Here is a 26,019-nt window from a genome sequence, read left to right as displayed (position 1 = left end):
TCCTGTTATCATTTGATTAGTCTCTTTAGTGGGCAAGTAACACAAAGTAGTATTTAGCTTTGAAACTTCTACCAAGAATTAACAGTCATTTCCACATGTATTTGTGTCTGAATAACGAATTCCTGGCCATATGTTTTATGAAGATCTAATAGATAATTAATGCCCAAGGAAATCTGTGGGTATTGTAATAGCCCATTACCTACGCAATCTTTATCAAGATATTACTTAAATATCAATGCTTCTCTTCCCTTTTGTATATGCAAATTGAGATTGCTTATTATAACACGATGCATAGTTTATACAGACTCTGTAGAGTTATTTGTAAAGACATTTGGCTTGCTTGCAGACTATTTTGGGATCCGCTGTCTAGAGCTGTACGCCTGTCTTTTATTATTCAACAAAATTTTGTCAAAAGCCAAAAAGTAAGTGTTATTAAAAAATATGCCATGGGACAGAACAAAAGATATTCTCGCTCATTTGTACAAAGCAGTCAGAATATAAAAAAAATTCTACAAACCCAGAGTAACCAACTGGAAATCACCTCTTAACTAAGTAGACTACAACAAATTGAAATTTGATTTCCTGCTATAAGTCAGTTAGAATAAAAGACTAGAACTACTGTAGTTTACAAAATACTCATGCTCCATAAGTCTCATTGAATGTTTCTTACTACAGCAGCAAATCGAATGCTAACTTTCCGCATTCCATATTACACAAGAAATCGCAAAGCTTTATTCAGGTGATCATAGACATAGGGATTTTGATTTGCAATTAGGAAAAGAACAGGAATTAGCATTTTACATGTTTGAATAGTTGAAGTGAATTTTCGCTAAATGTATTGAGTAAAGATTCTGATCTCCTTTAGTCTGATGTAGCAGTCAGGTATCCATTTTTGAACCAATCACTGAACGGTAGACCTGCACAATTACTCATTAAAAAATTGTGATCTCGATTCAAAACCCTCTGATGATCTCTATTGCAGAGTTTGCCGATTCTTTCATATAACAAGTGGAGAGACTTATCTGCTCTCTCAACTGCTAAAGAATACATCCGGGCAGTCTGCCAAGTTTTTAATATGAAACATTGTAACTAAGCTTCCTTCTTAGATCAAAGGGATATACTTCTGTTTGTAAAGAAAAAATCCGGGCAGTCTGCCAAGTTTTCAACAATGTGTAAATGCAGGAAGTTTAACCACTTAAAGTCAAAAAAAAATTCTGACACTTCTTTCTTAAGTTAACATCAATATTTTTTGCTAGAAAATTATGTAGAACCCCCAAACATTATATATATATTAGCAGAGACCCTAGGGAATAAAATGGCAATTGCTAGAATATTTTATGTCACACAGTATTTGCCCAGCGGTCTTTCAAATGCAATTTTTTGGGAAAAAATACACTTCAATGAATAAAAAAATCTATAAAATCTATCTTCTAAGCAAAAAAATTGTGATTCTCATTTTAGCCAGAATTGTGCAGCTCTACTGAACGGTGCCATATATTTGCACTCAAAATGTTGTTGTTGGGTAAATGGAATAAACATGCACAGTTGCATTACCTGCATGTACATGGCTATACAATGAACATACTGTACATCTTCAGTTATAGTCTTATCTTGAGAGTTAAAATTGTAATTAGCCATAAAAATCCGGCTGTTACTTAAAGCAATCAAAGTCATTTAGTATAGTACTTTAAATTAACCACACACATATATTTGTTTTAACCCCTTCTTGATAGAAGGTAATACAAATTATAATGCACAAAAACATAATTTTTCAACTTTAACACTGAGCTTTCATTTGGTGGTGACTGTTATAGAAACTGACCGAGAATATTAAAAAAATAAATATATATATATATATATATATATATATATATATATATATATATTCTTATTTTTTATTTTTTTACTATATAAACAACCAAAAACCTGTGGTAGGATCCAGAAACAATAGTGCACATTTTGCTTTTTTTATCCTACCTGAAACACACTGACATTGAAGCTGCATGCACTCGGTATTTTCCATCTGGAAATATGTGATGACAGGCTGTTGGTGGAAAATCCGACCGTTTGTACGCTCCATCGGACAAATGTTGGATGGCAGGCTTTAAAATTTTCTGCGGACAAATGTCTGTTGTCGGATTTTCTGAGCATGTGTACACAAGCCCGTTGGACAAAAGTTCAAACACACATGCTCGGAAGCAAGGATGAGCCAAAAGCGATTGGTCTTGTAAACTAGCATTCGTAATTGAGGATAAACATTTCCATGACGTGACATGCTTTTTTTTTTTTTTTTTTTTTGGGCAAGTTACCACAACACCATTATCCCATGGTTTTTAAGATCAAAGATACAACTATGTTGGTGTCCCTTGTCAATTTTACATTGTATTTTTTTAAATGTAACTGCCTACTCCCAAACTGTCATTTGAAGTAAAACACATAGCCAAGTATTATTCTCCACACTTGTTTTATTGTGCATAAAAAAAAGAAAACAAATAAGATTGGACATGCTATCTGCCAATAGAACTTAACCAAAAAGTGCATTCTATGCATCCAAAAATATAGAAAATATAACAAATCAAATCATAATTATTCAACCAAAAAATAAAATAAAATCTTCATGCATGTGTCCTGCTTCTGCTTCAACAATGCCAAGAGTTGGTGAAAGCAGGGGTCCGTCATCCAGAGATAATTCCGAAAAAAATCTGGATTATTCTTCTGGAGCTCCCGCAGCAAAGGCATATAACATAATTGGTCACAATTAATAAGGCAACCAATTTTTGGTCCAAGAAATCCTCCTCCTCCTCCTGTTCCTGGACTGGACTTGGGTCAAAGCAATAACTCCAAGGCCAATAATAAATAACATGTTATCTCCTCTGATTCCACAACTTATCTGGTTGATAAATGGCTGTTCAGAAACTAAGTGAAAAGCACAAAATGATAAGCGCAAAATGAAAATCACAAATCAACACTCACCAAACTTCTACTAACTTGAAATTAACAGAGGAAGCCCAAAGGGTGGCACTAAAGAGCTGAAAAACATGTAGTACGTCACTACTTTCATGTTTGTTGGCCGACAATTCCTTGCCATTTGTATGCAAGAAAAAATCCAGGCACACGCCTTCGAACAAAAGTCTGAGGTTTTGTCTGCAGAAAATCGGATTGTTTGTACAAGCCTTAAGGCCCCTTTCACACTGACGGACCGTTCAGGTCCACCAGTCAGTTTTGACGGCGGACCTGAGCAGGCGCTCCATGCTGGTCTACAGAGCGACGGTTTTCAGCTGAGACATGTCCGCTGACATCCAACCCGGTCCGATCCGCCAAAAGCAGATGGATGGCCCTATGTCCGGATCCGTCGCTGGCGGATCGGATTGGGTGAGATCTGATGAAAACAGACATGCTGTCCGTTTTCATGCGATCTCTCCATAGAGACCAGCCAACCTGTCATTTGCCGGCTCAGCGGAGATCAATGAAGAGATCTCCCGCTGAGCCGGCGGACAGAGGCAGACTCCGTGGAAGCTGAGTCCCCCTCGTGTGAAAGGGGTCTAAGACTAATTTAAAAATATGGTACTTTCTTTTTAAAGTTCTACCTAAAATATACCAATCTTGTCCTTTGGCCCAAAGCTTGATCTATTTTTTTCCTTTTTTTATTATTACTATTTTTTTTTTTTTTACACACACTATGATTTATTAACATTTTTCTCCTCTAGCAAGCAGAGAAAGATACAGTGGAGTGGCTTTACTAAAGGCAAATAGGCTGTGCACGTTGCAAGTGCAGTTGCACTCTTTTTCCCCAGAGCTTAGTAAATGTGGTATAGTGTCACTTTGTAAAGAATACACAATCAGGTGCAAGAAAAAAAAAAAAGCAGCATTTTTCTTACACATCTGGGTCAATTTACTAAGGGCCAAATGACTGTGCACTTTGCAAGTGCAGTTGCATTAATTTTCCCCAGAGCTTAGTAAATGTGGTAAAGCTCTGCTTTCCATCATCCAGTCTGGATGATGGAAAGCAGAGCTTTACCACATTTACTAAGCTCTGGGAAAAATTAATGCAACTGCACTTGCAAAGTGCACAGTCATTTGGCCCTTAGTAAATTGACCCAGATGTAGCTTTCCATTCAGCGGAGAAAAAAAAACAAAGGATTTGGCTGCACAGTGACTGACCACTGCCATAGCCAATCCAAAGCTGATCAGGTGATCGGTAACCAGAGTTCCCGATCTTTTCTGCCTCTGTGCTGGGAGCGTGCTGTGCGGGAAGCTCCCTACAAAAACACATATATGCAGCTTCACAGAAGAAGACCCTCTTCAGTGAGGCCTCATATATGTGTATAGGCAGCATTAAAGGGTTAATTGTACACCAAAGCATGTTATATGGTTAGTCTGCTTGAAAAAAGACACCAGTTCAACCAATTTAAGGGGAAAAAAATATGCAATGCTATATATACAATCCCATACCCACAGAGGAATGCAAAAACCCCAATAAAGCATGATCCAGTTTGCTCCAGCGGAGAAAAAAATCCTTCCTGATCCCCCAAGAGGCAATCAGATATTTCCTGGATCAACTTTACTTATAAATATTGGTATCCAGTCATACTATCTGTGCATCTAGGAAAGAATCCAGGCCTTTTTTAAAACAATCTAATGGGCTAGCCAGAACCAGCTCTTGAGGGAGCCTATTCCACATGTTCACAGCTCTTACTGTGAATAAGTCTTTCCGTATTTGAAGATCAAATCACTTTTCCTCCAGACGTACAGAGTATCCCATTGTCTTCTGTGATGACCTTAAGGTGAATAACTCAACACAGAGTTCATTATATGAACCACTTATGTATTAATACATGGTGATCATATCCCCCCTTAATTTCCTCTTTTCAAGAGAGAATACATACAGTTAAACTGATTCAAATCTTTAATTGCAGATAAAACAATTCATATATCAGAAAACAAAATATCAAGTGTTATGCAGAGGGAAAGGAATGTGCCCTGTGAGCACAGTGACTCACGGCATCCGTGGTGTCCTCCGCAATGCCAGAAGGGAAGGATGGCAGTCGCAAACCCTAGTGCTGTGTAGGAGGGATAGTAAACCCGGGGAGTGCAGGCTACGCTCTTGGGTCTCAGACTGTGCCAGGTGGAGGAAGACTGTGGAAGTCCTGGAGCTCCTGGATGAGGGCTGCGAGCCATGGGGAAGCACTCTCCGCTATCGGTGGTCGGGGAGGTAGTGAAAGGCTGATCGGTCCCAATCGAGGCTTCCAGGTCCATGTACACAAAAGGCAACGTTAGGATTACATCACACATTATTATCTATTGTGTCATTGCTTGAATGCTTGTGGTACTGTTGTAATGTTTTAGTTTTTTGTGTCTGGTCTTATTCTGCAACAGAAGGTTTGGTTATTGTTTTTTATGGTTTTAGAGTTATTATTCATTTTACACAATATTGGTTTATAACATCGCATTTCAATTTATTCATTCATTTAATTGCATTTCCATGTTATTATGCATCAGCATCTGATAATGATTCTTGTTAGTGTTAGAAATGCCTTATATTTGTCTTTCCATTGCATGTACAAAGGTAATGTATGTGGGGCTGAATGTCCCGCCCCCTAGTATTGGTATTTACAGGGCCTTGCAAAAGTAATCACCTTTCTTGACTATTTACCTATTTTGTTACATTTCAGCCTTTAGTTCAATGTTTTTTTTAATCTGAATTATATGTGATGGATCAGAATACAATAATCTAAGTTGGTGAAGTAAAATTAGAAAAATATATACATAAAACTATTTTTCAGAAATAAAAAACTGATAATTGCCATGTGCGTATGTAATCACCACCTTTGTTATGAAGCCCCTAAAAAGCTCTGGTGCAACCAATTACCTTCAGAGGTCACATAATTATTGAAATGATGTCCAATGTGTGCAATCTAAGTGTCTCATGATCTGTCATTATGTATACACACCTTTTTGAAAGGCTCAGAGGCTGCAACACCTAAGCAAGAGGCACTATTAGCCAAACACTGTCACGAAGACCAAGGAACTCTCCAAACAAGTAAGGGACAATGTTGTTGAGAAGTACAAGTCAGGGTTAGGTTATAAAACAAATATCCAAATTTTAATGATCCCTAGGACCACTATGAAATCTATCATAACCAAATGGAAAGAACATGGCACAACAGCAAACCTGCCAAGAGACAGCGGCACACCAAAACTCAAGGACCGGGCAAGGAGGGCATTAATCAGAGAGGCAGCACAGACACCTAAGGTAACCCTGGAGGAGCATCAGAGTTCCACAGCAGAGACTGGAGTATCTGTACATAGGACGACAAAAACCCGTACGCTCCATAGAGTTGGGCTTTATGGCAGAGTGGCCAGAAGAAAGTCATTACTTTCAGCAAAAAACAAAATGGCACGTTTTGAGTTCGCGAAAAGGCATGCGGAAGACTCCCAAAATGTATGGAGAAAGGTGCTCTGGTCTGATGAGACTAAAATTGAACTTTCTGGCCATCAAAGAAATTATATGTCTGGCGCAAATCCAACACATCACATCACCTAAAGAACACCATCCCCACATTGAAACGTGATGGCAGCATCATGCTGTGAGAATGTTTTTTAGCAATCGGGACTGGGAAACTGGTCAGAGTTGAGTGAAAGATGGATGGTGCTAAATACAGGGATATTCTTGAGAAAAACCTGTACCACTCTGTGTGTGATTTTAGGCTAGGGCAGTGACCCCAAACACTGCTAAAGCAACACTTGAGTGGTTTAAGAGGAAACATGTAAATGTGTTGGAATGGCCTAGTCAAAGCCCAGACCTCAATCCAATAGAAAATCTGTCAGACATAAATATTGCTGTTCACAAGCGCAAACCATCCAACTTGAAGGAGCTGGAGCAGTTTTGCAAGGAGGAATAGGCAAAAATCCCAGTGGTAAGATGTGGCAAGTTCATGAAGCCAGTGACGCCATTGTATACCAGTGTCAGCAGAACAGTGTTGTGTCTGACCATTATATAAAGCGCTACATTCTTTTGGCTCATGTGAGTGGATAGTAATGAGTAATATTACAGCATTGTGCAATTATACTTTTTATCTTTTGTTTCCTTCATGTGAATATTCACCTATGAGTACACCAGCATGCCAACACATCAGAGCTTAAGTCGATACTCCGAAAACATATCTTGTTGGATGTTTAGTCTGCTCGTCAGTGGCCACTGATTGCACACTTGGGTGTTATTTAAAACCATTGTGAACGCTTGCCTGACAACTTGACTAGAGAAGCTCTACAGAGATATGGATTCGAGAATTTATGAGATTCTTGACCAGTTATAATTTTAATTTTGAACAACGAATTGTATATTTACTTTTTCTTCACATATTTATACACTGTTTACCAATCTATAGTATGTTTATCACATGTGTCTGATGTAACAATATCTAGTTATATATTCAGCACTGTTCTTTGATATTGCTCAGGTGGGGTTTTTGCGGTTTTTTTCCCTTTATTTTTCTTTTTTGGTATATTGGTTTATACAGTACACTGCACTGATCTGCCCTTGTGATAAGGTTGTTTTTTTTTTTTTGTTTAGTTATTTAGTATTAAGCTCATAGAGACTTATCCAAAGCGACTTGGAGCTGTGATGGCCGCAAAAGGTGGCTCTACAAAGTATTGACTTTAGGGGCGTGAATAGTTACTTTTTATGTTATTTTGTTCTATTTGTTGTTTGCTTCACAATAAAAAAAAAATCTTGAACGTTGTGGCATGTTCTGTAAATTAAATGATCCAAATCCTTAAACAATCCATGTTAATTTTAGGTTGTGAGGCAACAAAACACGAAAAATGCCCAGGGGGTTAATACTTTTGCAAGGCACTGTAAATCCCTACCTCTTGTCTGAGATCATGTGACTAGATGAAGAGGTTAATCCTCGAAACATGTAGTCTGTGATTGACTGAGCTCCGGCATCTTCCCACACCATCCACCTCCCCTCCCACTGCCCTGTGGGCAGGTGACCGTCCAGAGCCTGCCTGTGATTGCCGTTGCCTTTGTGTGCACAAAAGCTAGCTCCTCTGCCTGCTCCTGTCATCCCCTTGATCAGAACTGATCAGCCTTGCACTACCTCTCTGCCCAAGAGCTTGCTTCCCCTTGACTCGCAACCCCCACCCAGGAGCTCCAGGACTTCCCACAGTCTTCCTCCACCTGGCACTGTCTGAAACCCGGGAGCATAGCCTGCACTCTCCGGGTTCTCCATCCCTTCTATACAGCACTAGGGTTTGTGACAGCCATCCTTCCCTTCTGGCTTTGCAGACGCCACAAGTCACTGTGCTCACAGGGCGCATTCCTTTCTCTCTGCATAACACTTGATATTTTGTTTCCTGATATATGAACTGTTTTATCTGCAATTAAAGATTGGAACTTTTTCAACTGTATCACTTGTTTCAACTTACCTACCGGAACAGTGCCTCTTGTGTCGAATCTCTTAATTTATCTCATTTGGTCTCTTGAGTCGGGGAGCAGCGGCCAAAGGTTAATATTCCCTCATATACAGGTATCTTTGGACACATCTATGCGCCTGGCCCCCTTGTTGTTTTTACATACAGTTGAACTAATCTTTCCTCATAGCTGAGCTCCTCCATGCCTCTTATCAGTTTGGTTACCCTTCTCTGCACTTTCTCCAGTTCCCCAATATCCTTTAGGGTCACTATTAGCAAACCTTAGCACCCCAGATATTTTGGAAATACATTTCCCATGATGCTCATCTACACTGCAGAGTGCATGAGCATCATGGGAAATGTAGTTTCAAAACATATGGGGTGCTATCCCTGCTTTAGGTGGACTGATGCCCAAAACTGAACTGCATATTCCAGATGAGGTCTTACTAATGATTTGTATAGCGGTAAAATGATATCTCTTTCTCTGCTGTTCATACCTCTCTTAATGCAAGAAAGGATCTTGCCCACTTTGGAAACGGCAGCTTGAAATTGCATGCTATTATTAAGCCTATGATCTACTAGAACACTCAGATCCTTCTCCACCATTGACTTTCCCAGTTGCACTCGCCCTAGTATGTATGATGTGTGCATATTCTAAGCCCCCAAGTGCATAACTTTAGGTTTATCAACATTAAACCTTATTTGCTGTGTAGCTGTCCAATTAAACAGTGTATTGAGGTTGGAGGCATCCTGTAAGGCTGTTATTCCACTGCATAGCTTGGTGTCATATACAGACAGTGAAATAGTACTTTTAATCCCATGCCCTATAAAGAGATTAAAAAGTAAGGGTCCCAACATTGAACCTTGGGGTACAACACTAGACCATTCAGAGTAAGAATCATTAACCACTACTCTCTGGATAAGGTATTTTAGCCAGTTTTCTATCCATTTACAAACTGATTTTTCCAAGCCTGTAGACTTTACCTTACACGTTAGCCATGTATGGGGATCACTGTATATTTTGGTTTAATGTTTTTTTATTGTATTAAAAGGCTTTTACCATCAATATAATTTTCTTCTCTTATATTTCTAGTGCTGGAGTGGGAAGAACGGGCTGCTTCATCGTAATAGATGCCATGCTGGAGAGGATACGACATGAAAAAACTGTAGATATTTACGGTCATGTAACTTTAATGAGAGCTCAGAGAAATTACATGGTTCAAACAGAGGACCAATATATCTTTATCCATGATGCACTGCTAGAAGCAGTGACTTGTGGAAATACCGAAGTGCCAGCTAGAAACTTGTATGCATATATTCAAAAGCTGACACAGATAGAGCCTGGAGAGAACGTCACGGGGATGGAGTTAGAATTTAAGGTGAGTCTGTTTGACCTGAATTTAGCTTACTGACAGCCTGCAAACAAACCAAACTCATTCAACATGCTAAAAAAGTTTAAACTCATTTATTCAAAATATAAATGCTAGTTTTATGGAGAGTCTCTGCTTATACGTACAATTATTCTATTGTCTTGCGCTTAAAACAACAAATATAAACCATTGGTTTTTTTCCATCTATATCCAAGTCATAGAAATGGATGTTCACTTGGGCAGGCCTTCAACAACTCTTTAAAGTATCCTTATTGAACATTCATTAACCTCTACATACATTCTTGCACATTTTAGGTTGAATGCTACCATATAATAAGGGTAAATGCACTTTTAACATTCATCTCGCTCCCTTCCCCCTATCTCACACTACACAGTTTTGCCAAGGCTGATGGTTGTCTTATGAGCATCAGCTCTATTTTTTTCTCTACTATTCTTGAGTTTCCAAACTGCACTGCTCGTCCCTAGGAAATTATGGTGTCCATAAAGCAGGCTTTCCCTCTTTCATTAAAAATATATAGGCTGGCGGCTCTGTATGCTGGTGTGAACTCATCTTACATTCATAAGTTAAACAAACATGTTTGCTTTACTTACAATTACTGTTTTTCCGCTTCTTGGTTGAGTGAGGCCTGGTCTTACAGCTACATCATAAGAAGGCTACAATGCTAGTGTCTTCCTGTGAGATTTCAGATGGAAAAGAATTTCCTTGCCCCTTAGATAAAGTGCACTGTCACATGTTCCAAGAGGCAGACCCAGAGTTCCAGGAAGGGAGATGGATTAATCTGCCAATTAGTAAAAAGGGCTACTTTGAGTAAATTATGGAGGAAAATAAAAATAAGGTATGCAAATAATTAAAAGTCTACAATTATCTATAACTATCTGTGTTTTGCCATGACTAAACATTTTTAAAGGTGCCTTTGTTGTATTTAGGGTTAGGGTGAAATTCCTTTTTAATGAGAGAAACATTAGAGATGAGCCGAACATACCTGAGTTCGGTTAGGGGGCAGGTTTCCAAAACATTATTGAATTTCAGGTGCCAAATCTGAACCCCACTAAAATCAATTGGAGCCAAATGTTAAAAAGCAGTAATGTTTTTTTTTCTAGGGTAATAGACAAGGAATTGTCAGACAAATGGCTGGGGTCTGGGGAATATGTACCAAAGCAAAAACCTTTTTTTTATTTCATTTGTAGGGGAGCAGTGTTTTTAATTCATGCATAAAGGAGAAGCCCAGCCAAAACTAGTTTGACTGTACTTCTCCTATGAAACAATTTGTTTTGCACTCCTGTGACCCATTTTTTAGCAGAGACCGATGTCAGTCCAGGTACCACCTCATCCTGACAATGGGAGTCTGAATCTGCCAGGTGCCTGGGCCAACACCCATCTCAGCCTCTCAGCAAGCTGCTGAGAGCCTGAGATGGCCGCTCCACAGCTCAGAGCTCCAATAAGTGCGGAGGGAGACTGGCAGTCTACAGCTTTCTGCTCACGGAGCTCTGCAAACCGAGAAATTGGCGGTGTTTGATCACTTGATTTTCAGTGTAGAGGCATCGGTGGAAAGGTGCAGCATCAGACCGATGCTGCACCCACTTGGTGAGTGTGAATGGGGAGGAAAAAAGAAATACCCATACTTCTCTTTTAACCACTTGCCGCCCGCCCTATTACAAAAAGACGGCGGCAAAGTGGTTTGATAATCCTGACCGGACGTCACATGACGTCCTCAGGATTATGAGCCGCTGCGCGCCCTCGGGGGCGTGCATCGCGGCGATCGTTGTTGCAGGGTGTCAGTCTGACACCCGGCAACTACGATCTCGGTAAAGAGTCTCCCAAGGAGACTCTTTACCACGTGATCAGCCGTGTCCAATCACGGCTGATCACAGTGTAAATGGGAAGAGCCGGTGATCGGCTTTTCCTCACTCGCGTCTGTCAGACGCGAGTAGAGGAGAGCCGATCGGTTGCTCCTCTGACAGGGGGGGTCTGTGCTGATCGATTATCAGCACAGCCCCCCCCCCGAGGATGCCCACACTGGACCACCAGGGACGCCACCAGACCACCAGGGAAAAGGTAATCCTCCCTAGACCACCAGGGATGCCAATGGTCAGCACAATGGATGCCAATCAGTGCCCATAATGGATGCCAATCAGTGCCCACAATGGGCATCACTGATTGGCATGCATTATTGTTTGGCACTGATTGGCATCCATTAGTACAGTATAACACCAATGCCACCTATGAGTGCCCACCTGTGCCGCCTATGAGTGCCCACCTGTTTTGAGTGCCCACCTGTGCCGCCTATGAGTGCCCACCTGTGCCGCCTATGAGTGCCCACCTGTGCCGCCTATGAGTGCCCACCCATGCCCATCTGTGCCGCCTATCCATGCCCATCTGTGCCGCCTATCCATGCCCATCTCTGCCCCCATCCATGCCAATCCGTGCCAGCTATCAGTGCCAATTTGTGCCACCTATCAGTTTCCATCCATGTCGCCCATCCGTGTCGCCCATCCGTGTCGCCCATCCGTGCCGCCTATCAGTGTCCATCAATGCCACCTCATCAGTGCCACTTCATTGGTGCCCATCAGTGCCGCCTTATCAGTGCCCATCAGTGTAGCCCCATCAGTGCCCATCAGTGAAGGAGAAAACGTACTTATTTACAAAGTTTTGAAACTGAAACAAAAAAAAAATATTTTTTTTAAAAATTTTCGGTATTTTTTTATTTGTAGCGCAAAAAATAAAAACTGTAGAGGGGATCAAATACCACCAAAAGAAAGCTCTATTTGTGGGAAAAAAATGATAAAAATTTCATTTGGGTACAGTGTAGCATGACCGCGCAATTGTTATTCAAAGTGCGACAGCGCTGAAAGCTCAAAATTGGTCTGGGCAGGAAGGTGTTTAAGTGCCCGGTATTGAAGTGGTTAAAGGGCAAAATGCAAAATTACTTTAAATAACACGCCTAAAGGAGGTCCTTGACCTACCTGGGAAGTGGCGCAACTATGCAACCTACTACATCAAAACTGACATTTACAAAGAAAAAAATGGCATTTAAATTTCTGGTAAATAACAGTACCCAGAAGCTTACTGTTTGTAAACAAATCCGCTGGGGATTCCATTAATTTATATCAGACCCTTATCCTAGATGAGTGTCTGGCTTAGATGCTAATGGGGGACTGTACATAAAAAATGAAAGGATTTGAACAGAAAGGCACACCCACGCAAAATACAAGAAAAATAACAACATGAGCACCCCCAAAATTCATACCAGACTCTTATCCAGGAGGGGGGTGAGAGTGTGCCCCCTTGCCTGAACCATACCAGGCCACATGACCCCATCATCAACCCCTGTCCCCTGTGTATGAGAACAATGCCCTCATCCACACAACCCTGGCCTTGTGGTTTTGGGGTTGGCAGGTGGGGGCATAATCTGGAGCCCTTTTTAAATATAAGTGGGACCCCAGATACGCCACCCCCTACATAAATGTGTAAGGGGTGCATAATGCACATAAAGACACCACACTTTTTGACAAGTCTATTAAAAAATGTAAAAAAGCCCAAAAATGTCACATAATGTAAATGTATTGTCAATAACATCTGTCTGGGTGGCAGAAAATAAATGCAGCATTCTCTGCTCCTTAACAACCATTGACAGAGGAAGAAGGAAGCTATTATATATGGTAATGGTAGAAAAAACGCTACTATATCTGACATTTAACTGAACTAAAAGTCTGGCACTCAGATAAATGCCCAAACAAGCAAAGTTCTTCATACTCATCATCCCCAGTGGCAAGTTTGCCCATTACATTCTATGGACATTCAATTTTGAATACAGGTACTTAAGATATGGTAGAGAAAAAGCTGGTGACTCAGCCTGCAACACAAAGTCCAGCCCAGGGCAAACTTGGCAGAATGAGGTAAGATTATAAGAACAATGAGGATGGCTTTAGGATGGTGAATGAAATAAGCAGGATTAGTGCACAGCCAGTAAAAAGACATAGTAGTATTGCTACCTGCACATCACCAATTTGAGCAGATGACCTTAATGATACAGTGCAGGGTAGAAGACTTGTAATCGCAGACCATGGTTTATATGCAGACTACTTTCAGGTGATTGGATACTGATAAAAAATTGCTAGGCCCACCCATAGTATGCACTCTTAAAACCCCACCCACTCCTTGAGACTCTAGTTTTTTTGCTAGTCTTCTTTGGTAAGGGACCTGCTGTCTTCTGGAAAAGTATTTTTCTTTTTTAAACCATTCAATGTATCTGATGCTTTCAATATCTGACTGTTTATTGCCTTGGGCTATCAAGTTTTCAGATTGGTGAACCTTGATGTTTTGGGGGCCAACCCAGATCAAACTGTGTGGGTCCAGCCTATAATGCTTGCTTCAAGCAGTAGATCCTGCACTGCATTGGATGCTCACCTTAGCACTAAGTTCAATGTGTATAGTTAGCCACGTTGTGTTATAAAAGTCCAGAACTCCCAGTCCCTGAAGATACCTTGGTAGGTATGCTCACCATAACAGGGAAGCCTTGACCTCTAGTAGGCCCAAAATTGTTGATAATGTAAGGCAGGGTTTTTACTGTATGTTGGCACCAATTTGTGGCTTTTAAAATCACAATCCACAGTGTGTAGCACAATATGTTTTTTAGAAGCAAGGGATTTGGGAGTTATTGACTTTATTGTGGTACCCCTTTCCATTTTCTCTCAACCTTTTTACAAAGCTAACAGTTTAAAATTTGTGTTTTTCTCCTCCTATCTGGACTTAGTCTCAGGAGGATGAGGCAACTGTGTCACGCCTCCTGGATTATGCAATCCTGCTCACTTTTCAACCAAAATGCACAAAGCCTGTTGCTGCTATTTTCTATAGAGACACAGCCAAACAAGCACAGTCAGCACCTGGGTTATAGCAGGTTCCTTTATCTGGATACACAGTTATTCCTGTATCCAGACATGCAGACCCCATCCAATCCAAACTTCCTTTCATGATTACCCCATGGAGGATCCCCTCTTTTATTAATGGCTGATCACAGGCACATGGCATCTGGGATCAAAGGACCAAATAGCATGCACTCTGCACATGGCCTACAGGAAACTCAAACCACTGCTCAGGGTGATGGCTTTCTTTTGTTCCAAAGAAATGGCCTATTATGACACCACTCCCATTCTATGACTACAGCTCCCTCTCAGGCATGCACCACATGGCCTGTCTGACAAAAGCGAATTCTTCAGACACTATGTCTGAATTCTTAAGAAAAACATTCTGCACTTCCTTTTCCAGAGACCAGAAACACTACACATCCCCTATTCCCCATAATCCTGTTCAGAAATTAGAGGCGGTACCCCTTTACTTGAGGATTTTATAGAGAAAAGTATTGAGTTCCCTGATTTTGAAACGGAGACAAAAGAGGATTTTCCTTCCCCTGCTTTTTATGAGGCACTGGGTATTGCTTCAGGCTCAGTGCTCTCTACTGTGGATACATTAAAGTGGTTGTAAACCCTTACAAACCACTTTGACCTACAGGTAAGCCTGGATTAAGGCTTACCTGTAGGTCCAAGAAATATCTACTAAACCTACATGGTTTAGGAGATATTTCCTAAAAGACAGTCACAGCTGTCTACGGCGCACTATGGCGATATGCCGTTAGTGGCGGCTCCCATGTGCATGCGCGGGAGTGACGTCATCGCTGCTCCGGCGCTGTGCGTGGCAGGAGCAGCGATACCCGGAAGAAGATGGACACTCTGGACTACAGGGGACAGCGGTGACATCGCTGGCTCCTGTGTCAGGTAAGTGTCACATAATGGGCTACTATGCGATGCATTGTAGTCCATTATGCTTTACCTTTGCAGGAAGACAAAGAGGAATTAAACCCATCAGGGTTTACTTCCTCTTTAACTGACATGGTGTCAATTAGTTTTTGCTTAACAGCACCTGACTCTTTGCAGACAAAGCAAGTCCCTGCTTCACTGACTTAACCCTCACCAGCATTTTGCTGAAATGTATCCTTTGAAAAAGGATCTTTAGAGGATATTGGTTACTATGGTAGTCAATCCTGCCAATTCTATTCTCCATCACCTTTCAGTTATTGAAGATGTTCCCTATTTAAAGGCTTCCTACCCCACAAGAAAAAAATGAAATCTGCTACTCCTACAGCTTCTACTTCTACTCCGTGAAAGGGGTCTTTTTGCTGTCCCCCAAACAGCCTCAAAACCAAGGTCTGCTAAGTCCACAAAGCCTACCCAGAAGCCATTTTCACAATGAAGGAGCATACCCAGTCTTCAGAGTAGGGGGACATCTGTGTGGTGTTGGTGTTTGTGCCAGTCTGGATCTGAAACATCATTGGCTTCTGGGTACAATTTGTCATTTCAAATGGGTACTAAATAGAATTTCTTTCTCTGCCTTCCCCTCACACTCATAGCTTCAGACAAAAAGATTGTAGCTTTAATGACCGTTTTACACCAACATCAAGCACAAAGAGTGGTTGTACCAGTTTATTTTGTTGAAAGATTTCAAGGTCTCTATTCAAACCTTCACTATCCCAAAACTATATGGGAGCATCAACCCAGTACTGGGCATAAAATCTCTAAACAGACTTCTTTTTGTACCAAATTCTGGATGGAATCAATGAGATCGGTCGCTGCTTCTCTCAGACAAGGTGACTATCAGCATCAGTAGGCATGCAAGATGCCTACCTGTACTTCCTCATCATTCCTTCATGTCAACGTTTTCTGTTTTTTTCTATTGGGAAACCAACACTTCCAATTTGTAGCACTACCATTTGGGCTATACTCTCTTCTCAGAGTTTTCACACAAACGTGCTTGCCCCACTTCTGGCTTTTCTCCAAACCCAGGGCATTTATGTCGCAGGCTACCTGATTATCATCCTACACATGAGGCGACCCTTCCATAAGGGGTGCACGGGCACCGCCCCCCCATCCTTGTGTCCGGCTCAAAACAGCGCCGGATGTATGGATTCCAATGGGAGGGGGGTTTGAGCACTAGAGGCTCTAACATCCTTCAAAATTGGGTGGGCTCGGGGGCACAGAGCACTGCGCTCGGAGCCCACCCAGTTGTGTGACACTAGCGAATGAATATTCATGTCACACTAATTCTCCTCCCGGTCAATCAGGAAGCAGGTCTGAGACCCCCGTTTCCCGATTAGCCAAAAGGAGAAGCTATGCTGGCCACAAGAGGAGGAGGCAGGAGACACGAGGAGAGGAGATGCAGGGGAAGCTAGCTGGCCTCCGGTTTTTCGCCCAGACAGCTGCTGGGAGTAGAAGGGAGGAGACACAGGGGAATCTGGTTTCCCCGGGGGGACTGACTGGGGGGAAGGACAACCTTGTCTGTCAACATCCACAGGTAAATCAGTTTCTTTAAACTTTGGCTGGATAATCAACTTTCCAAATTCTGCTGTCCAGCCCTCACACCATCTGGAGTATCTGGATCTAATCTTGGATGCAGCACAAGCCAGAATATTCTTTCCTTTGTAGAAAATTACTGCTCTAAGATTCCACATGCAAATCTCCAGGTCAAAACGGGACTCCTCAGTTGGCTTCTGTATGAGAGTTCTGGACTTATTGGTAATCTCCTTTGAGGCAGTTCCCTTTGCCTAGTTTCAGTACAGATTGCTTCAATCCAGCATGCTCACTATGTGAAACCAGCAAATCCAATTTAATCCTTGGATCACCCAATGTTTTTATCTAGTCAGACAAAGTTCACCCTGACATCCTTCCCTAAAATTTGAAAAGTAATTTCTTTACATGTCTTGGAGGGTGACAATAGGTGTCATCCATGCAGACTAGGGTGGAGTGTACAAATCCATGTTAACTGTCCAGGGCACATGGTCTTCAGAGGAGTTGAAGCTCAAAATTCTGCAAGAATGCAAGTTCAGCCAGTCAGGGTTTAATCAGACAATGCCACAGGAGTGGCTTACATATACTATCAGGGGGCATCAGAAGTCAAGCTGCCCTCGAAAAAACATCCTCTTGGACAGAAACTTACATTCCAGCTCACTTGGCCATCCACATCCTTGAAGTTGACAGATTGACATCCTATCCTTGTGTCGGCAGGGTTTTATGAGTGTGCACTAGGGGCAGCCCTAGCAAGTTTTTTTCCAATGTCTAATCAGCTGAAGTTAGCCTGCATATAACCCATGGTCCCGTGGTCCATGGTCCTGTACAGTACTCCATTATAAAAAACTTACAGGTAAGTCAAAATTCCTTTTTTTACGATAATAATATATGGGTGAAATTATGACAGCAATGAGTTTGAAATGGCACATTCTTATTATTCTTACTATCTATATATTTTCAAAGTGAATGTTACTCATTTTCATTCTGTCATGCAGTTAAATATATTTTTTTAAATAGTCATACTGGATTTATTATAAATCATATTGAAATTCTGTGTGTCTAGTTAATCTGTCTTCTGTCTATCTACAGCCATAATAGTTTTGGATAGAACAACGAATGGTTAAAACCCTGTCAGTTTTTACTCTTTGCATTTTTCTGTTCTGGAGACACAGCAGGAAATGAGAGAAAATCTCTCCAGAGTGAGGGGAAATTAACTCCATTAACCAGTTGCCGACCGCCGCACGCCGATGTACGTCGGTAGAATGGCACGGGCAGGCATAAGGACATACATGTACGTCCCTTGCCTCCCGCGGGTCGGGGGCCCGATCGGGCCCCCGCCCGGTGCCTGCGGCGGTCGGTTTTCGTCCGGGAGCGATCCGGGACGAGGGGGCGGCCATTCATTCATGGCCACCCCCTCGCGATCGCTCCCGACGAATAGAAATCCCCGGTGACATCACTTCCTCTCCTGTAATGTAAACACAGGAGAGGAAGTGATGTATTCTCTCCTCCGTGTCGGTATTTTTCATTCCGACACGGAGGAGAGCGGATCAGTGAGTTGCACCAACACTCTACACACACAGTAGAACATGCCAGGCACACTCACACCCCCCCTTTACCCCCCGATCACCCCCCCAATTTCCCCTGCCCCCCAGTCACAGTGACACCAATGTCATTTTTTTTTTTTTTTTTTTTTGCATTGGTGTCATTTGTGACTGTAATAACTGTTAGGGCAGTTAGAGTTAGCCCCCTTTAGTTCTAATGTACCCCCCTAACCCCCCCAATAAAGGTTTAACCCCGTGATCACCCCCCGTCGCCAGTGTCACTAAGGCTGGGTTCACATTGCAGCGGTTTATGAGAACGAATGTGATTCGCACCGCACTGCAGTGCAAATCACATCCGATCTCTGTGCGATTCGAGTTCAGCCATTCGCCGCACCCGCCGCAAATTCGCACGGGACCCTTTTTTTGGCCCGCAGCAGAATCGGATCGCATGGGTGTTCACACCATGCGATCCGAGTTTGCAGATCGCACTGCGATATGCGAACTGATCTGGGGGTGTCAGTAACATTTCACTGACACTCCCAGCAGTTCGCATAGGGCAGTGTGAACTGCCGCCGGGAGGCATGCGATGCGGGAACCCGCCGCGGATTCGCGGCGTTTCCGCATCGCTCCAGTGTGAACCCAGCCTAATAAGCGATCATTTTTCTGATCGCCGTATTAGTGTCACAGGTGACGCTAGTTAGGCAGGTAGGTATTTAGGTTCGCCGCAGCTTTTTATAGCGCCAGGGACCCCCATATACTACCGCATAAAGCCCCCTGATTGCCCCCTAGTTAACCCTTTCACCAGTGATCACCATATAACTGTTACAGGTGACGCTGGTTGGTTAGTTATTTTTTATAGTTTCAGGGCACCCGCCATTTATTACCTAATAAAGGTTTAACCCCCTGATCACCCGGCGGGTGTCATTTGTGACTAATAACTGTTAGGGCAGTTAGGGTTAGCCCCCTTTAGTTCTAAGGTACCCCCCTAACCCCCCCAATAAAGGTTTAACCCCGTGATCACCCCCCGTCGCCAGTGTCACTAAGGCTGGGTTCACATTGCAGCGGTTTATGAGAACGGATGTGATTCGCACCGCACTGCAGTGCAAATCACATCCGATCTCTGTGCGATTCGAGTTCAGCCATTCGCCGCACCCGCCACACCCGCCGCAAATTCGCACGGGACCCTTTTTTTGGCCCGCAGCAGAATCGGATCGCATGGGTGTTCACACCATGCGATCCGAGTTTGCAGATCGCACTGCGATATGCGAACTGATCTGGGGGTGTCAGTAACATTTCACTGACACTCCCAGCAGTTCGCATAGGGCAGTGTGAACTGCCGCCGGGAGGCATGCGATGCGGGAACCCGCCGCGCATTCGTGGCGTTCCCGCATCGCTCCAGTGTGAACCCAGCCTAATAAGCGATCGTTTTTCTGATCGCTGTATTAGTGTCACAGGTGACGCTAGTTAGGCAGGTAGGTATTTAGGTTCGCTGCAGCTTTTTATAGCGCCAGGGACCCCCATATACTACCGCATAAAGCCCCCTAATTGCCCCCTAGTTAACCCTTTCACCAGTGATCACCATATAACTGTTACAGGTGACGCTGGTTGGTTAGTTATTTTTTTATAGTTTCAGGGCACCCGCCATTTATTACCTAGTCTCACTAGTGTACCCCTAAATGTAGGGGTGTCTACTTTCCAAAATGGGGTCATTTGGGGGGGGGGTTTGTGCCATCTTGGCATTTTATGGCCTTCAAAACTGTAACGCCCTTAGAAAGCCTGAAGGCGGTGCTTGGTTTTCGGGGCCCCGAACGCGGCTAGGCTCCCAAAAAGTCCCACATATGTGGTATCCCCGTACTCAGGAGAAGCAGCAGAATTTATTTTGGGGTGTCATTTCACATATGCCCATGGCATGCGTGAGCAATATATCATTTAGTGACAACTTTGTGAAAAAAAAAAAAAAAAAAGTTTGTCATTTTCCCGCAACTTGTGGCAAAATATAAAATATTCCATGGACTCAACATGCCTCTCAGCAAATAGCTTGGGGTGTCTACTTTCTAAAATGGGGTCATTTGTGGGGGTTTTGTGCCATCTTGGCATTTTATGGCCTTCAAAACTGTAATAGGTAGTGAGAAGTGAACTCAAAAATTTACGCCCTTAGAAAGCCTGAAGGCGGTGCTTGGTTTTCGGGGCCCCGTACGCGGCTAGGCTCCCAAAAAGTCCCACATATGTGGTATCCCCGTACTCAGGAGAAGCAGCAGAATTTATTTTGGGGTGTCATTTCACATATGCCCATGGCATGCATGAGCAATATATCATTTAGTGACAACTTTGTTAAAAAAAAAACAAAAAAAGTTTGTAATTTTCCCGCAACTTGTGGCAAAATATAAAATATTCCATGAACTCAACATGCCTCTCAGCAAATAGCTTGGGGTGTCTACTTTCTAAAATGGGGTCATTTGTGGGGGTTTTGTGCCATCTTGGCATTTTATGGCCTTCAAAACTGTAATAGGTAGTGAGAAGTGAACTCAAAAATTTACGCCCTTAGAAAGCCTGAAGGCGGTGCTTGGTTTTCGGGGCCCCGTACGCGGCTAGGCTCCCAAAAAGTCCCACATATGTGGTATCCCCGTACTCAGGAGAAGCATCAGAATTTATTTTGGGGTGTCATTTCACATACGCCCATAGCATGTGTGAGCAATATATCATTTAGTGACAACTTTGTGTAAAAAAAAAAAATAATTTTTTTTTTGTCATTATTCAATCGCTTGAGGCAAAAAAATAAAATATTCAATGGGCTCAACATGCCTCTTATCAGTTTCCTTGGGGTGTCTACTTTCCAAAATGGGGTCATTTGGGGGGGTTTTGTACTGCCCTGCCATTTTAGCACCTCAAGAAATGAGATAGGCAGTCGTAAACTAAAAGCTGCGTAAATTGCAGAAAACGTACCTTAGTTTGTAGATGTGACAACTTTTGCGCAAACCAATAAATATACAATTATTGACTTTTTTTTTACCAAAGACATGTGGCTGAATACATTTTGGCCTAAATGTATGACTAAAATTGAGTTTATTGGATTTTTCTAATAACAAAAAGTAGAAAATATCATTTTTTTTCAAAATTTGCGGTCTTTTTACGTTTATATCGCAAAAAATAAAAATCGCAGAGGCAATCAAATACCATCAAAAGAAAGCTCTATTTGTGGGAAGAAAAGGACGCAAATTTTGTTTGGGTACAACATTGCATGACCGCGCAATTACCAGTTAAAGCAGCGCAGTGCCAAAGTGTAAAAAGACCTCTGGTCATTTACCAGCAAAATGGTCCGGTCTGAAAGTGGTTAAAAGACTTACCCTCACCTCCTGTTTCAATGACAAAATGTTTACATTTTCTTCATTGTATTTCCTAAACAATGGTCACCAGTGGGGACACAGGCAACAATAAAAATCAGTGACTTACAAAGCAAAAAGAGCTTTAAACCAGTGATAAAATGCAAATAAGAAAATCTGTTTATCAACAAAAAACTGTCTATTTTAACAAACTTTTTCCCAATCAATGGACCTTCTTATGTGAACTTTACCGCTGGTTTAAAGCTCTCTCCCTTGTGTATTTCATATATATTTTGCCTAAAACACCACCTAGTTGTCTTTTTAGGTTGAGAACTGCATATCCCAAATCAATGCACTTTGAGACGTGTAGATCTAGGGCCTCAAAAATAACTTGAGATGTAGCACCCACACCAATAATAAAAATCCTGATAGAAGTTCTCCACTCTATATATATTTTTTTACTTTTGACTATACACTATAACCAGTATGCAAAGTGTTTTGGTTGATAGACAGATGCTAATCTCTAGTGTTACTATTTTTTTCACAGCGCCTCGCTAGTTCTAAAGCCCACACGTCACGGTTTATCAGTGCCAATCTTCCATGTAATAAATTTAAAAATCGCCTTGTTAATATTATGCCATATGAGTCCACAAGGGTGTGTCTTCAGCCAATACGCGGTGTGGAGGGCTCCGACTATATCAATGCAAGTTTTATTGATGGATACAGGTAAATATGACTTCTGCACAAGCTATATTATTGAGCATTAGCTGAAATGTTTTCATAATCTTACCATGAAATTTAACTTGTAATTGTTTGTGATGTAAGTAAGCATGATACAGCTTTAAGTGCTGTGGGCAAGGTGCAAATTAATCCAATCGGTAATCACACATGTTGGGGTTTTGGGGGGATTCTTCAGCCCGTTTATTGTTTTTTTGGAGACACAGTCTCCATCAGCATTCACAGGTCACTATTTCCTACAGCCGCTCTGTACGCAATAAGAGACTCTCAATATACTTAGCTGTATTGTGAACTCCAAGCTTAACATTTTTACAGAAACAGCTAAAAAAATTATCAATGGACACCCTGCAAAAGACACTTACAAAATGAGTCCATGACTGGGTGATTTTTTCTGTTATCTTGCATTAACTTGTTAAAAGGAAAATATCTGGCCTGCTTTTTAAATAGATGCTGTACTTAGACTGGCAGAGGCTGCAAGCATATAAATGTGTGTGTGTGTGTATATATATATATATATATATATATATATATATATATATATACAGACAGCAGATGATGTGTTGCTTGCTTGTACTTCTTAGCCCCTGTACACACGGTCGGAGATTTCGACAACCAAATCCGTCGGATTTTGTCCGTCGGATCTTGTCCGAAACTGTTGCATACACACGGTCGGACAAAGTTGTCGAAAAATCTGATCTTTCAGAACGTGATGACGTAATTTAGTTACGATGGGACTACATTCAGGCTAGTAGCCAATAGCTTTGATGTAGGAATTTGATCTGAGCATGCGTGGCACTTGGTCCGATCAAAATTCTCTACACATGATCGGAGTATGTCCGATTGGCCCAGTTGGTTGGGAAATATTTCCAGCAAGTTGGAAAATTGGGTCCGACGGATATTCTGACGGAATCAGTCCAATGCATACCACACACAGTCGGATTATCCGACAACACGGTCCGATAGGACACATTCCGACGGATTCTCTGACCGTGTGTACAAGGGCTTATGCAGAATGGAACCAAGGTACAGATTACACTTAAATCGGTCTCTAGCTCAATGCAACATCTTTGGTCAACTCTGTCCAGTGAGCCATGCCATAGTTCTAGTGAGCTTAAAGATTGTCTTTCAGGGCATGATTCAATATGTATATATTTTTTTCCATGCAGATCTGATCTGTGTTGAAGCATTTTATTCACAAATCCAGACAGCCATGATGCAAATATTTAAAGATTCAAAAGAAATGTATTGCCTTTCTGTAAGACGGTATATAATCCTAACATGTAATATAGTTATGCCCTGTGCACACAGTCAGACATTCCGACGACAAAATCCGTAGGATTTTTCCCGACTGATTTTGGCCCAAACTTGTCTTGCATACACACGGTCGCACAAAGTAGTTGGTCAGAACGCAGTTAACACGTATGACTAGACTATAAAGAGGGCAGTAGCCAAACGCTTTTGTCTCGTAATTTATTCTGAGCATGTGTGGCACTTTGTCCGTCGGAATTGTCTACACACGATCGGAATTTAAACAATCGGATTTTGTTGTCAGAAATTTTAGATCCTGCTCTCAAACTTTGTGTGTCGGAAATTCCAACGGAAAAAGTCAGATGGAGACCACACGCGATTGGATTTTCCGACAACAAGATCCGATCGCACATTTTCCGTCGGAGAGTCCGACCGTGTGTACAGGGCATTATAGTCGTATTTCCTTCTAAACATAAAAACATATATAGCCGTACAAATCGTATACAGCAACAACAAACACTATAGTTACCACACTAAAACTCGCTCTTTATCATTAGTAAAAAGGGTAACAATGCTTAAGTGTCCATGTTATTTTGTTACTGTCACTTGAATTCAGCAATTATGCTGCCAAGCGGGGAAACTATTTTGTAATCTGGTTGTGTGGTAGACAATATTCCTGTACCACTTACTAGATGGTTACAACTAGGCATTACTTGAATGGGGACTATCTCCCACAACATTGTGGGCCTACTGAAGACACCTCCTTTCCCCAAGCTCAACAATGGTAGGGAAAGCTACACTTATGAATTTTTGTGCAGTTTGTATCACTCTGTAGAGCTTTGAAACCCTGGACTATGCACACACTGTCATGAAGTGACATGTTAAGTCAGCACACTGTCCATAGCCCCCATATAGAAAAACCTGGCCCTTTTCAACTTCATGAAAAAAGATAGCCACCAGTGTGCTTTAACAACTAGAGAAAATATATGCAATGACTATAATAATTATTCTATAATTGTTCCCAAAAACAAACCTATGCATAATTTCTATAAAGACCAGAGCATAAACAGTCCCTCCTCTCTTTTAAATCTTTTATCATCTCTTTAATTTTACTCACATTAAGCTCAAGATTACTTTTCTTAAACCAACTTACCAAACTCTTTATCTCTTGCCTATATGTGTTCTAGTTGCCTTCCCCTTTTCTCCGATAATAGTCATGTCATCTGAAAACTTTTTTACAGAGTTTGACTCATAGATGGAAACACAGTCATAACTATACAAAGTAAACAAAATAGGATTTGTTACACAACCTTGTACCTACTGTATTAAGGAACAGTGTCAAGTAATAGTGTTTTTAATTTTTAACAGTCTGGGAAATCTTAGTGAGAAAATCCAAGAGCCAGTTCCAAAAAATGGACTTAGACCCAATTATTTCATCACTTCTACCACCACTATAGCAGAATGACAGCCGGGCAGTGGTTCAGTTATCCTGACTGGGTGTCATATGGCATCCAGTAGGATAATATGCCGATACCAGAATGTGGAGGCAAGCAACACGGCAATCAGTGATTGTGTGTCACTCTAACACACCGCATTTCTGATAGTGGTAAGAAGCCTCTGACGGATGCTCCTTACCAAGTGATCAGCTCTGAACCAGGAAGTGCCAGTAAATGGCTTTACTCGGTTCTCGCTGACAGGGAGAGCCAATCTGCAGATCTACCTGTCAGAGAGGGGGTCTGCACTGATAATCAGCACATTGATTATCAGCGCAACCCCCATGAGAGGTGCCACAACAATGCTAATCAGTGCCCATCAGCTGCCAGTCATTACCCATCAGGAATGCATGCTAGCTCCCATAACAGTGTCAATCAGTGCCCACCAGAGTGCCAATCAGTGACCATCACAGTGCCAGTCAGTGCCCATCAATAACACATGTCAGGACCTCATCATCAGTGCTTCCCATTAATGTCATCTATTAGTGTCCATCAGTGCCACCTGTCAGTGCCAATCAGTCCCACCTATCAGTGG

General features: G+C 41.9%; 1 protein-coding gene across 28 annotated transcripts in view; it reads left to right on the top strand.

Moving 5' to 3' along the window:
* The window catches only part of PTPRD (protein tyrosine phosphatase receptor type D), a 2,297,910-nt gene that overhangs the window by 2,232,955 nt on the left and 38,936 nt on the right, over window positions 1-26,019 (top strand). For all 28 annotated transcript variants that reach the window (XM_077475060.1, XM_077475071.1, XM_077475065.1 and 25 more), the window contains 2 exons: window positions 9,509-9,794; window positions 22,553-22,731. In XM_077475060.1, coding sequence (XP_077331186.1) covers window positions 9,509-9,794; window positions 22,553-22,731 — 465 coding nt within the window. The remainder of the gene's footprint in view (window positions 1-9,508; window positions 9,795-22,552; window positions 22,732-26,019) is intronic.

The sequence above is a fragment of the Lithobates pipiens genome, unplaced genomic scaffold (assembly GCF_037356315.1).
Source record: "Lithobates pipiens isolate NorthernLeopardFrog02 unplaced genomic scaffold, aLitPip1_a1.2 Scaffold_13, whole genome shotgun sequence".
In the NCBI taxonomy this organism is placed as follows: Eukaryota; Metazoa; Chordata; class Amphibia; order Anura; family Ranidae; genus Lithobates; species Lithobates pipiens.
The sequence above is the reverse complement of the archived record's forward strand: the minus strand, read 5'-3'. Positions and strand labels throughout refer to the sequence as shown.